Source organism: Phyllostomus discolor, chromosome 9 (genome assembly GCF_004126475.2).
Source record: "Phyllostomus discolor isolate MPI-MPIP mPhyDis1 chromosome 9, mPhyDis1.pri.v3, whole genome shotgun sequence".
NCBI lineage: Eukaryota > Metazoa > Chordata > Mammalia > Chiroptera > Phyllostomidae > Phyllostomus > Phyllostomus discolor.
In genome coordinates this window covers 48,879,515-48,892,476 of record NC_040911.2, presented here as the reverse complement: position 1 = coordinate 48,892,476, position 12,962 = coordinate 48,879,515, and the positions used below count along the sequence as shown (strand labels likewise).

The following is a 12,962-nucleotide window of genomic DNA, read 5'->3' as shown; positions in this document are numbered from 1 at the left end:
TTGTTCATTGCTGATTTACAGAAATGCATTTGATTTTTATATTCCGACATAGGTCTTGCAAACTTCCTAAACTGACTTATTTATTCTAGTGCCTTTTTTGTAGATTCCTTGAGATTTTCTATGCAGACAATCAAGTCATATATGACTAGAGGATTCTTTCCAATCTGTATGCCTTTTATTTGTCATATTTACACAGCTGGGAGTAGCTGGAATAGATAAACGATGACAAATTATCAGATTTCTTTCTAAGCAACTGTGGAGGATTTCTTTTTATACTGGCTATGGGGCCAATTGATTTAAATAACACTGGGCTGGTTTTTAAACAGTTCATCCTCACTTTGCATTAACTGAAACATTTGCATGGTGGAACTGTGTCTTTGCCTTCCTTGGAACCCAGGCTTTGCAGAGAGTAGGGACATGGTTCCAGTGTGCACAAGTTTCATTTATTTAAAGTAGTACTTTGTAAGTAAGGACTGCCTCTATAGTCCTTTCTTAGCAATACAGACAAACCCAGATCCTTCTTACAGATAATCATTCCTTTTTAAACTGTCAACATTCATTTTATTACTGGGAAAATGTAGGGGTTTTTGCTTTTAAAGTTATCTATAGATAACTTTAATTAAAGATTGGAACTATAGACAAAAATTAAATTTTAAGAATTTTTTTCTGGGTTCAGTACACATTGAGTAATTATTGATTGATTTTTTAAATTTTTTTAAAAATTTTCCTGGCTGGCATAGCTCAGTGGATTGAGCACGGGCTGGGAACCAAAGTGTCCCAGGTTCGATTCCCAGCCAGGGTACATGCCTGGGTTGCAGGCCATAACCCCCAGCAACTGCACATTGATGTTTCTCTCTCTCTCTCTATCTCCCTCCCTTCCTCTCTAAAAATAAGTAAATAAAATCTTTTTAACAAAAAAAAAAATTTTAATTGTTGTTCAAGTACAGTTTGCTGCCTTTTACTCCCATCCCAGCCCACCCCTCTCAGCCTTCCCCACCTTCCTCTCATTTCCACCCCCCCTTGTTTTTGTTCATGTGTCCTTTATACTTGTTCCTGTAAACCCTTCCCCTTTTCCCCTGAAATTCTCTCCCCTCTCTCCTCTGGTCACTGTCAGCCTGTTCTCTATTGGTTGATTTTATTGGTGGTATTAATGTCTGTTTTGCTGTCTTCAACTCAGATAATAAGATGAATATTTTTAGTAATGTATGTGATATAATGATACCATATCATCTTTTAATCTTAAGTTACATACTTCTAATAAGTTAGGGAACTTACCTGGAAAAGTTTTCATTGTGTTTTTGTTCTTATTTTAGATAATGTGCAAAATGGCTCCCATGGTTGGAAAAGACATTACAGAGCGTCTTATCCTCCCGAGGTTTTGTGAGATGTGCTGTGATTGCAGAATGTTTCACGTTCGAAAGGTATTTAGTCTTTTCATTTGTTTGAGAATTCATGTTTCTAGTGGTTATACATTATATGTGAATTTTTAAAGAAAATTTTACTTATTTATATTTTAGACAGAGGGGAAGGATGGGAAAAATAGAGGGAGAAAAACATCAGTGTGTAGTTGCCTCTTGCACACCCCCAACTGGGGACCTGGCCTGCAACTCAGGCATGTGCCCTGACTAGGAATCGAACTGGAGACCTTTTGGTTCACAGGCCAGTGCTCAATCCACTGAGCCACACCAGCCAGGGCAATATGTGAAATTTAAAAGGTTATATTTTAAAGAACTTTATGTCTAATATTTTGAAATTTCAATGATGCTTTTGTTGTTAGGTCTGTGCTGCCAATTTTGGCGATATTTGCAGTGTAGTTGGCCAGCAAGCTACTGAGGAAATGTTGGTAAGTACTATAGAAACAAGAGGAGTAAAGGAGTAAGCAATGCATTATAAAATAGTACATAAAGTTTAATATGCATACATTTACTCCCAGATTTTATTAACACAATTTAACAAATGTAGACCAGAAAGATAATAGGACTTTGGGTTGGAGTTTAAATTTCTGTAATCTGAACTGTATTTTGATAGTTTTTACCTCCCCCATTTTTATGAAACAAATCAATTCTTATTTATTCAAGTTAATATTTATTAGCAACCCTCAAGTCTCTTAGTGACAAATCCACAGCAGGTTATTTTTAAATGGCTAATTCATAGAATGTATATGCTTGACATACAAGTCAACATACTTTAAGAGCTTCTAAAACCATCTGTTTTGCAAAATAAGTTTAGGTACAAGCTCTTGGATAATAAGATTTAAGCTATATTTGTTGGGAGTGTTTTTCTTTTTTGTAGCCAATAATATTGTCAATTAGGTTGATTTATTTTATTGTCAGGCATTAATACTAAACAGGTCTTCTAAATTTTGTTGAAATTTCATACTTTAAAACATTGTAGAAGTAGAAAAGGACATGCATACCTCAAAAATACTGCAAGTTTGGTTCCAGACCCATACAATAAAGTAAATACAACAATAAAGAGAGAGTCATATGAATTTTTTGGTGTCCTAGTGCTTATAAAAGTTATGTTTAAACTATACTGTAGTCTATTAAGTATGTATTAGCATTATACCCACAATAAACAATATACATACTTAATTAAAAAATACTTTATTGCTAAAAAATGCTAACCATCATCTGAGTCTGTTGAAACAATGGCGCCAATAGATTTGCTTGATTCAGGGTTGCCACAAACATTAATTTTGGAAAAAAAAATGCAATATCTGCGAATTGCTGTAAAGCAAAGCATAATAAAGCTAGTTGTGCCTGTACTGAAACTCACGCTCTCTGCCTAATAAAACACTATCTTTGCATAGCTTCCCAGGTTTTTCCAACTTTGTTCCGATAACGTATGGGGAGTCCGAAAAGCTTGTGCTGAATGCTTCATGGCGGTTTCATGTGCAACGTGCCAAGAAATACGGCGGACTAAATTATCAGCACTATTTATTAATTTGATCAGTGATCCTTCACGTTGGGTAGGATTTTGTTTAATTATCATTTTTTAAAAGCTCATACATTTTACAGCAAACATGATTTGGATTTCATAATTTAAGAAATAATTTATAATTTAAGGCATGTTATTAATACTTCTAGGAGTAGAGAGTGGGCAACTATTAACTTTTTTAAAACTGGAAGAAGTTTCTTTACAAATAAAAAACATGTTCATTCCATTGCTATGATTTAGTATATTGATTTTCAGATTTTAAATAACCTTCAATCTCTTGGAGGTCTCACTTGGTCATAGTGTAATACTTCTTTATATGTTGCTGGATTTTGCTAGTATTTTAAGAATTTTGTGTGTGTGTGTGTGTGTATATATATGAGGAAATGGTCTGTGGTTTTCTTTGATGGCTTTTTTATTATTTTTGCCTGGTTTTGCTCTCAGTGTAATAATGGCCTCATAAAACAAGTTGAGATTCACTCCTTCTCTTCTGTTTTGGGAGAATTTGTAAAGAACTGGTAATAATTCTCCTTTAACCGTTTAGTAGAATTCAGGAGTTAATCCATCTGGGCCTGGACTTTTCTTTGTCGGTATTGTCTTTTTTATTACTAGTTTCACTTGTCATTTATTATATAGGTCTATCTAGATTGTCTGTTTCTTCCAAGTACTTTGTCTTCTCTCTCTCTTCTCCTGATATTCCCATTATACATAAAATATATTGGTGTGCTTAAATGGTATCTCACATTATTCTGAGGCTGTGTTTATTTTTCCTCATACGCTTTTTTGTTTGTTTTTCATCTTGTATAAGTTATATTTATATACCTTGAGTTCATTGATTTTTTTTTCCTGCCAGTTCAGATCTGTTATTGAATTCATGTAGTTAATTTTTTATTTCAGCTATTACTTTTCAACTCCAGAATTTCCATTTGGTTCTCTGCTTTTATTTCTGTCTCTTTATTAATTTTTTTTATTTGCTATGACATTGTCCTCATGTCTTTACTTTTTTAATCATGCTTTCCTTTAGTTCTGTGAACAATTTGTGATGGCTACTTCAAAGTTTTTTGGTGTGGTTAAGTCCAACATCTTACTATTCTCTCACATGGTTTGTGTTACCTAATATTTTTTCCAGTGTATGGATCATACTTTTCTGTTCCTTTTCATGCCTTGTAATTTTTTGTTGGAAACTGAGATTTTAGCTAATGTAGTAAATTTGGGTACTGGTACCCATCTCCCGTGCTTGTTATTTGTTTAGTGACTGGTAGAATACTTCAGTGGACTCTCATTTCCCCCTTCCAGGAGGCACAGCATTGGGTATGCCCACAATCACCCATGGGATGAGAGCATTTTAGTAGGAGTGGGAGGTTCACCAGCTTGAGGTACTCTTGGCTTGTCTCTCTTGGCCTCATCAGCTGGGGCATGGGTTGTTGGAGCCTGAGGATTTTGGGCCACATCTGGTATAGCTTCTATTCCACTAATGGGCCTTGGGTGAAAAAAGGGAGCCTCCACCACTCCATTGCACTTTCCCAGGACCTGGCCTCAGCAACAGGCAGCTGAGGGCAGAAGGAGAAATGCTGAAAGCCTTCTTAGCAGGGATCTTGGGGAGAGGGAGCCCACTGTACGCTTACAGCAGTCTGGATGGAAGTTCTACCTCCCTGAGCTAGTCTTGGTTCAGATACCACAGACACTGAACTTTTTTGGGTTTTCTTGACTACATATTCATTAATTTGTTGTTTGCCCTTAGGACCTTTTCCAGAGGTGTTGAATGGTGGGGTTTTTTTCCCATTTTACTGGTGAGTGTGGGTCAGTGGAGCTCTTATGCTGTCTTGCAGAAGTTGATCTCAGGATCTCACCATATTCATTTTCTTTTCTTTTTTTTTTAAGATTTTATTTATTTATTTTTAGAGGGAGAGGAAGGGAGGTAGAAAGAGAGGGAGGGAAACGTCATTGTGTGGTTGCCTCTTGTACGCCCCTCACTGGGGACCTGGTCCACAACTCAGGCATGTGCCCTGACTGGGAGTTAAACTGGTGACCCTTTTGGTTCACAGGCCAGTGCTAAATCCACTTTGCCACACCAGCCAGGGCTCACCATACTCATTTTCAAAATAAAATCGACGTAAAGGAAGACTTTTGAGCCTTAGTACTATTCTAATGTTTTTCTGTTATCTTGGATAAGATTATTGGAAAGACTGTGTAGCTTATTTGAAGTTTTCATTTTGAAGTTTTAACTACTTTGTCATAGTTTTGGTAGAGCAATATGCAGTATTTACTATTAATTAGGGAATAGGTTTGTAGTAAAATGAAGGATTCCCATTGCTTTTCAGCCTTTTGGCTAAGATCAGGTGTAAAATGAAGCATTCCTTAAAGGTATATTTATATATACCTCACTTGTTTGAGGTATATATAAATGTTACACCTATTTGAGACGAGCTCAGAGTTTTAACAGTATTCAGAGTAGACTAAACTCACGCATATAATTTTAAAAGTTATGCTGTTAGGGAACTATAAAGAGGGGGAATCTGTAAGTTAATACATATGCACTGATTGGTTTTTTGCTATCGTGTGTATAATTCTAGCCTTTTTAAAAAATCACTTGAATCATTTTGTAACTGCTTCTTCAAACAGGTAAATATCAATAATAGGTGTACTTTATACGTATTTACCTTTGTAAAATTTACATATAGCATGTAATCCTCATTTTAAAACTTAGGAAAGGTATTTTATGCCTGAAAGGTACAATCTCAGAGAAATTGGCTTATAGTTTTTCTCATCATAATTGCTTTTGTTAGATTGTATCCATCCTTCTACTTCCTATAAATGTCTCCTTTCTAAATGTGTTTGTAATCTTGATTACAAACATAATATGAAGTAAAACTCTATAACATTTTCGGCTTTACTACTTGAGACATTCATTGATAACAATAATATGTGCCTCCAGGTTTTTGTGAAATATAGTTTAAGTCGATATTATATTTCTGATGAATATGTATGTAGTTCTTGTACATCTGACTTGCTTCTGTGTAGTGAATAAATTAGTCTTTCCTACCTGAAAACATTACATTGATTTATGTCATTTTGTGGACTTTATTGCTTTATATTTGCAGTTTGACATCTTTTTTGTTCCTGAGACCACAACAGGATTTTCTTTAGTTTTATTTTATGTAAATATTTTATAGGATCTCATTTTCATACTCTCATGGTTTAAATATTCAAGCCAGGATAAAAATATTGAACAAAAAAATAGTTTATAAAGAACTTTACATTTTAGCTGAATAACAACTTATAGTTCTGAATCTAGGTTTCTTTTAGAGAAACTTTAATATCTTAAATGCTTTACTATCTTCCATTCAGTATATGGAAAGTAGATTATTAATAGTCCTGTATTTTTATGTTTTATGACCGTTCTTTTCTTTCTAGGTTCGCCAAGCAGCTTTTCAGTCTCTGGGACCTTTCATATCTACTTTTGCTAATCCGTCTAGCTCAGGCCAATATTTTAAAGAAGAAAACAAAAGCTCAGAAGATACATCAGTAGAAGACAAAAATAGGTATAATTTTTTACAACTTTGCTTTCCAGTTTTACTGCTTTACTGCTTTTTTTTTTCATTTTCACTATTTTATAATGTGTTCTTTTTGAACAGTTTACTATTTCTTTTGATTTACAAATTGGTAAATATTTTTATAGTTCTGTTTAAATACATTTGTTAAACATTGTTTCGGTTGGTTGTGTAGTAAATGATTAGATGAAGACACACAAAACACACTTAGCTTGATGCCAGGCACATAGAGCACTGTAAAATAAAATGGTAGATTAATAATAGGTTAAAAGAAGTTACTTAATAAATTTACCTAGTAAATCATCTGGTGACACCTAGAATATATGAGGTAATGATTATGCAATTTAAAGAGTTTGGGTTTTTAAGGATTAAAATCTAATTTAGGAATATGTTTTAGTACATAGTCCATTTCTTACTATTATTTTTCCTTTCTGTCAGTTATTTAATTATGGATCTTGGAGTATCTGCTACAGTGATGATGGTAATCCCAGTTGAAGAGGAAAGTGTTTAAATGATTAGCACTAAAGTAGTGTGCTTACTAACTGGAATATCAGTTTTAACTATGTTAGTCTAATAGGGCCACAGGTTTTAACTTAGAGGACAACTCTCATTTTTATTTTTAAGTGATTTTGCATTAAAAAATTTGAGTTTTAGGTTTTAAAATTTATTGTAATACATGCTTGGGAAAAAAACAATTCAAACCTTACTTAGTGCATGGGAAATAAGCACAAACTTTTGCAAGTGTGCACTTGAAATTGAATACCTGTTTTTGAAACAGTCCCTACTATAATGCTTGAGTTACCATAGTGTCTTGTCCCTCCCTTGTCATGATGCTAATGGACATTTTCTTCTGTAGGTCTTGATACTGTGATATTTGCTTTCTTGGTGTTTTGATTTGGCAGTTCTTCCTTTCTTCTCTGCTGCCTTGTTTTACCTTTTTGCCCGTTCTCCTACTGTCCTGCTGAATAGCCAAACAAACCTGAGGTACTGTTTTTTGTAAAGGAAGAAAAATCGCTCTAAACCTGCCTTCCTAGCAAGCACAGTCTGTCAGTTCTTTTGAAAAACAGCTGCTGCAAGAAATTTGACAAAAATACAGACTGGGGGGCGGAGGGGGTATTACTTGTTTTTCATTTTTAAAGTTAACATATCATTTCACTACCTAACTGTACAAAGGCTGTGATGTAACTTTTATTTGTTTTTAAATCTGGAGCTAGTCTAGCAAAATGAAAATAAAAATTTATAGAGAATTGCATTGGACAGGGTAAGCAAACTTTGTGTAACAGGCCAAATAATTTTTTTAAATTTTCAGTCTCTGTCACAACTACTCAACTCTGCCTTTGCAGTGTGTAGCAGCCACAGACAGTATATAAACAGATGGGCTTGGCTCTGTTCCAGTAAAACTTTACTGGCAAGAATAGTTGGTGTGGCTGTCAGGGCCAGTAGTTTTGCTGACTGCTGGTCTGTGTAGGACATTATTGGAAGAACTGTTTACATCTTTTAGCTACAAATCTTAATTTATCTTCCACTGTAATGAGGTACATCTTAATATCAAGTCAATACTATTTGTAGCATTGGATTTTCACTAGATTATTTGACTTTACTGAATTGTGTTAATGGCATAGGGGAGGGGAGGGAAGGTTCCTGGCTAAGGAAGGAGTTGTGTTAAACATTGTTAAGAGCTTCTGTGTAGTTTTACTTTCTAGCTTCAAAAATAGTCATCCTATAAATATTACTAATCTTACAAGCATTATTTTGCCCTCTCTTAAATATTGCACTGGCTTTCGTTTTAAGCTGTGTTAAAACTGTTGTTTTGTTCTTTAAGATTGATTAAGCACAAATTAATTGAGCACCTACTAAGAACCAGCTACTGTAGATAGAAGTAGGAAACTTGGTTCCTATTATCAAGGTCCTCTCAGCTTCTTAGAATTCAGATTTCTCAGATATGTTACTATATAAGCCAGTTTTTGGCAACATATTTCCATTGCTGCTTATTTATTATATATTGTTTTATCTAATCCTGGAAACATTTAATATCATTTAACATGCTTTGAATCATTTACTGATTATAAACATCTGACTTTATATTCAAAATTTATCTTTCACTTCAGATTAGACTATTAATGGTTCTTTGAAGGTGTTAATAAAGATTACTTTCAGAAGCAGGGTTAAATATTCAAATATGCATTTCTCAATTTTGCCAAACCAACAATTACATTGTTCTCTGAACACATTATTCATTTGATTCTCCCTGCTTTCTGTTAGGGAAACCCTGCTGTTCCATTTATACCTCATTTAACAAAGTCACTGTCAGTGTGTTTGCTGTCTCTAAACTCACTACCTCCAAGAATCTTTCCCTGTGTTTCTTAGGGAAAGATTACATCTTGGCTGTCAGGAGGACTAGAATGAGAACACTAATTTTTAATCATATCTTTTCAGTTGTGTGTTTGTGTATATCTACAGCAGACTACACGTCCATGCAGTGTAGTAAACTAGTGTTTTATCTTTGTGTACCCTACCACCTTCACTGGGCCTGGCACATGGTTGGCATTATATAAATCTTGAATGAATTATTATAAGGAAATATGTTTAATTTCAAAAGCCTTGAATTACTGAGCCACTTATACTAGTTTTTGTTCATTTAGCTTAATACCAACTATGTGAAAGTAAAATTGTTACTGGTACAAATTCAGAAGTATTTCACTGATGTTAAAACTTTCTTTAGTTAATTCACAGTACTTGAAAGATGTATCTTGGATAGTATTCATTGCATTTATTCTCAGGGTACAGTGCTTCTGTAAGCAGCTATTCTATAGGTCATTTTCTTTCTTTTTTTTTTTTTATTTCAATCATTGTTCAAGTACAGTTTTCTCCCCCCTACTCCCGTTCCAGCCCCTCATAGGTCATTTTCTTCTTGAAATACATATACAAGTAGTTATTTTTTGGCTCACTGTCTCTAGTCAGGAACTCTAAAGATTAATTATAAACTAAAAGAAACTTAAGGTTCTTTTGAGAGAAATCTCCAGCTTATCCTCTGGTGCTCTTGTTCCCTATGATATCTTACAAGATAATTCTCACTATGCAGATCATGTCACCTGAATTTTCAAAACAATTTTTGTGTAATGATATTTGGAAGTCTGACAATTAAGAATATCAGAATTTTTTCATTTAGCAGTCGGGGATGGGAATCGGTATTTAGAGAATTTATATTTTTGACAGTTTGAAACAACTGTCATTCATACATGTATAATTCTCCCCAGAATTTAATACTGGGGAATTTTTTTGTCTCTTTAAAACTGTACTAGGAGTTTTAAGTTTGAACAAACTATTGATTTTACATTAGTCAAATAGAATAACTTGGCCATTATTTTTTCGGCTAGGAATATTAAAAGTTAATGTTAATTAATTTTAATATTAAAATTTAATCTGAATGTTAAGGTGAATATAGGGATCGGGAAACTTGAGGCTCTTGGAATAGTTTTATATACTGAATGATATAAATGAAGCTTTCTAAAATTCATCAGGTAATAGATGAGGCCTTATAAGTTTTATTCATTTGCTCCACACTCCCACAAAACAATTCCTTGTTACTATAATTTTTAAAATTCAGTTTGCATGATACAGAAAAACTACAAAAATAACAGAAAACATCCCATACACTCTTTACCTAGGTTCTCCAAATGTCAACATTTACCATATTTGCTTTATTATTCTTTTTTTCCTGAATTCTTTGAGAGTAAGTTTTAGACACAATCATCTTCTTTCTACTTATTAAAATATTTGACTGTATTTCCTCAAAACGTAGACATTAATATATAACCAAATAGTCTAATTACATAATTAAGAAATTAACATAGATACAATATTATTGTCTAGTCTAAAGACTATATTCAGATTTTACCAATTATTACACTAGTGTTCTGTAAAACAAAAGAAAAAAAGATCTTTTAATAAGAACAACACAATTGGAAAATATGTAATTCATACACATAGAAGATATTTGTTTTGCATAATAGCACTAGCTTAAAGAACTATTTTGGAAAGGAAAAGGATCTTACAGGTTATCTAGGATAATTGCTATTTTTATGAATAAGGAATAAATGTGGAATTCCGTAAGTCCCTAAAATGTGGGTATTTTGTTTATGTAGTGCCAATCCTAGGATAAGAATCTAAGACTTCTAAGATTTTTTTTTTTTACAGTTGTAACAGTTTTTTTACAGTTGTAACAATTTTATTATGTGTACATACTACATATCTTACAGTTATAAGAATGGAAGGGCAACACCAGAATCTAAAATGCCATCACTGTGTGGCATGTTTTCAGATGACTTAATAAATATTTTTATCTGTATTTAAAAACTTTTTTTATAGATTTTATTTTTATTTGTTTTTAGAGAGGGAAGGGAGAGAGATAGAGAGAGAGAGAGAAACATCAATGTGCGGTTGCTGGGGGTCATGACCTGCAACCCAGGCATGTGCCTTGACTGGGAATTGAACCTGCGACACTTTGGTTTGCAGCCTGCGCTCAATCCACTGAGCTACACCAGCCAGGGCTATTTAAAAACTTTTAAAAAATAATTACCGTGTTTCTAAAAAGTATTTCTGAAAATAATGTGAACGTTACCATTATTACTACAGATTAAGACTAATCAGAGGAAAGTCGATAATTTCATGAGAACATATGAGGTCTGTCTGGAAAAAAGTCCAGGTGTTGTTAATATAATGAGAAGAGTTTGTGCGACATCAGTGTAACGTGGCAGCCAAGGAGAGTGGACTGGGAATGTGAGTGCGTGAACAATGATGACTTTACTCGTCAGTGGGGGCGGTAGATGCCATTGAGTGAGCATGTGCACTGTGTGACTGTCACATTCAAAATGACTGAGCGAGTAGGACAACGATTCTATATCAGATTTTGCATTAAGCTTGAACATTCCTCCTTGGAAACTATTTAGAAGATTCAGAAGGCTGCAGCTATGGGCAACTGGTGATTGGCAGCTTCATCATGACAGCATACCCATGGAGTTTATTGGTGAAATCACCTAGGTGACTCAGCCCACCTACAGCTCAGATGTGGTGCCCTGCGAGTTCTGGCTTTTCCCAAAACTGAAATTGCCTTTGAAAAGGAAGAGATTTCAGATTGTAGATGAGATTCAGGAAAATATGGCAGGGCAGCCGATGTCAATTGGGAGAACTGTGTGAGGTCCCAGGGTGCCTCCTTTGAAAGTATCTGATGCGTTATTGTCCTATGTACAGTGTTTCTTGTGTCTTATATCTTCTTCAGTAAATGGCTCAATTTTTCATATTACATGGCTGGATACCTTCTGGACAGATCTCGTATATGTTATTTAACATATAAGGGATATTGCATAGGTGTTCATGTCATTTCCATTTTTGCACAAGGCCTCCTATTTAATAATCTCTTATTGTGTATATGTAAAGGCACATAGTATTTCAAGGGAGCATCTTTATTTATTTTTACAGAATATATTTATTTATTTTTAGAGAGAGGGGAAGGAGGGGGAAAGAAAGGAAGAGAAACATCAATGTGTGAGAGAAACATCAATCAGCTGCCTTTTGCACACCCCCAGCTGGGGACCTGGTCCACAACCCAGGCATACCCTGACCAGAAATCAAACTGGTGATCTTTCAGTTCACAGGCAGGTGTTCATTCCCCTGAGCCACACTAGCCAGGGCTCAAGGGGATTAAGCCCATCAAATACAGTTTTTCTCCCACACTCACCTTACAAATTTGCCTACATATTCATCCTTAACTTCTCTTTCATGTGTCTTGAAAGAGGTGTCTCTTCATATGTCTGTGTTCTTCAGCTGATATTCTTTTTCCATTATCAGTTATTTTATCAGTCTCCTGTTTCTCTAGTACCTTCTTCCTCTCTTGTAATCCTCTTTCACCAAGCCTAAAAATATGCTCATCTTTACTATCCTTTTATATAAGGAAAATGCCCTCACTCTTTGTTATTCTATGTGACTGTTGTGTTTCCCTTCATTTACACTTCTTGCCTCACATATAAGCCCTACACATGTCCCCTGAGTTCATGACCTTTAAATCTGTGTCTGGTATTGGATCAGTTTCCCATGGACATCACCACCACCTTCGACACAGATACCTAATTCAGCGTATCCAAACTGGAACTCATTAGCTTTCTCACTAAATTGTTCTTGCATTTTTCACTGTTAGTTGGTGCTACCAGCATCTAATCGATGCTCTAGTCAGAAATCTGGATATCTTCCCAGATTCCTCTCTTTGTTTCCCCAGCATGCAGTAAGTGAACAAACCTTACCGGGGTTACTGATATTTGAATGTGTTTACTTCTGTAGTCCCAAAGATACTGCCTTCATTCGGAAAGCCATCACTGTCTTTCACCTGCTTTTCTGTTTCCTGGATCTTGTCTCACCTCCATCCAATTTTCTTTGCTGCTTCCACAGTGGTCTTTCAAAAATAACACATCTAAAAATGTA

At 34.7% G+C, this 12,962-nt stretch overlaps 1 protein-coding gene and 1 long non-coding RNA gene across 4 annotated transcripts in view; both read left to right on the top strand.

Annotated features, from left to right (window-relative positions):
* Positions 1–12,962, top strand: part of PPP4R1 (protein phosphatase 4 regulatory subunit 1) — a 77,185-nt gene that overhangs the window by 36,922 nt on the left and 27,301 nt on the right. For all 3 annotated transcript variants that reach the window (XM_028523658.2, XM_028523659.2, XM_036009323.1), the window contains 4 exons: positions 1,314–1,421; positions 1,778–1,843; positions 2,813–2,971; positions 6,352–6,479. In XM_028523658.2, the coding sequence (XP_028379459.1) occupies positions 1,314–1,421; positions 1,778–1,843; positions 2,813–2,971; positions 6,352–6,479 (461 nt within the window). The remainder of the gene's footprint in view (positions 1–1,313; positions 1,422–1,777; positions 1,844–2,812; positions 2,972–6,351; positions 6,480–12,962) is intronic.
* Positions 6,524–9,662, top strand: LOC118496727. The gene is made up of 2 exons (XR_004899284.1): positions 6,524–9,301; positions 9,388–9,662. It is a non-coding gene; the product is annotated as an uncharacterized LOC118496727 (long non-coding RNA).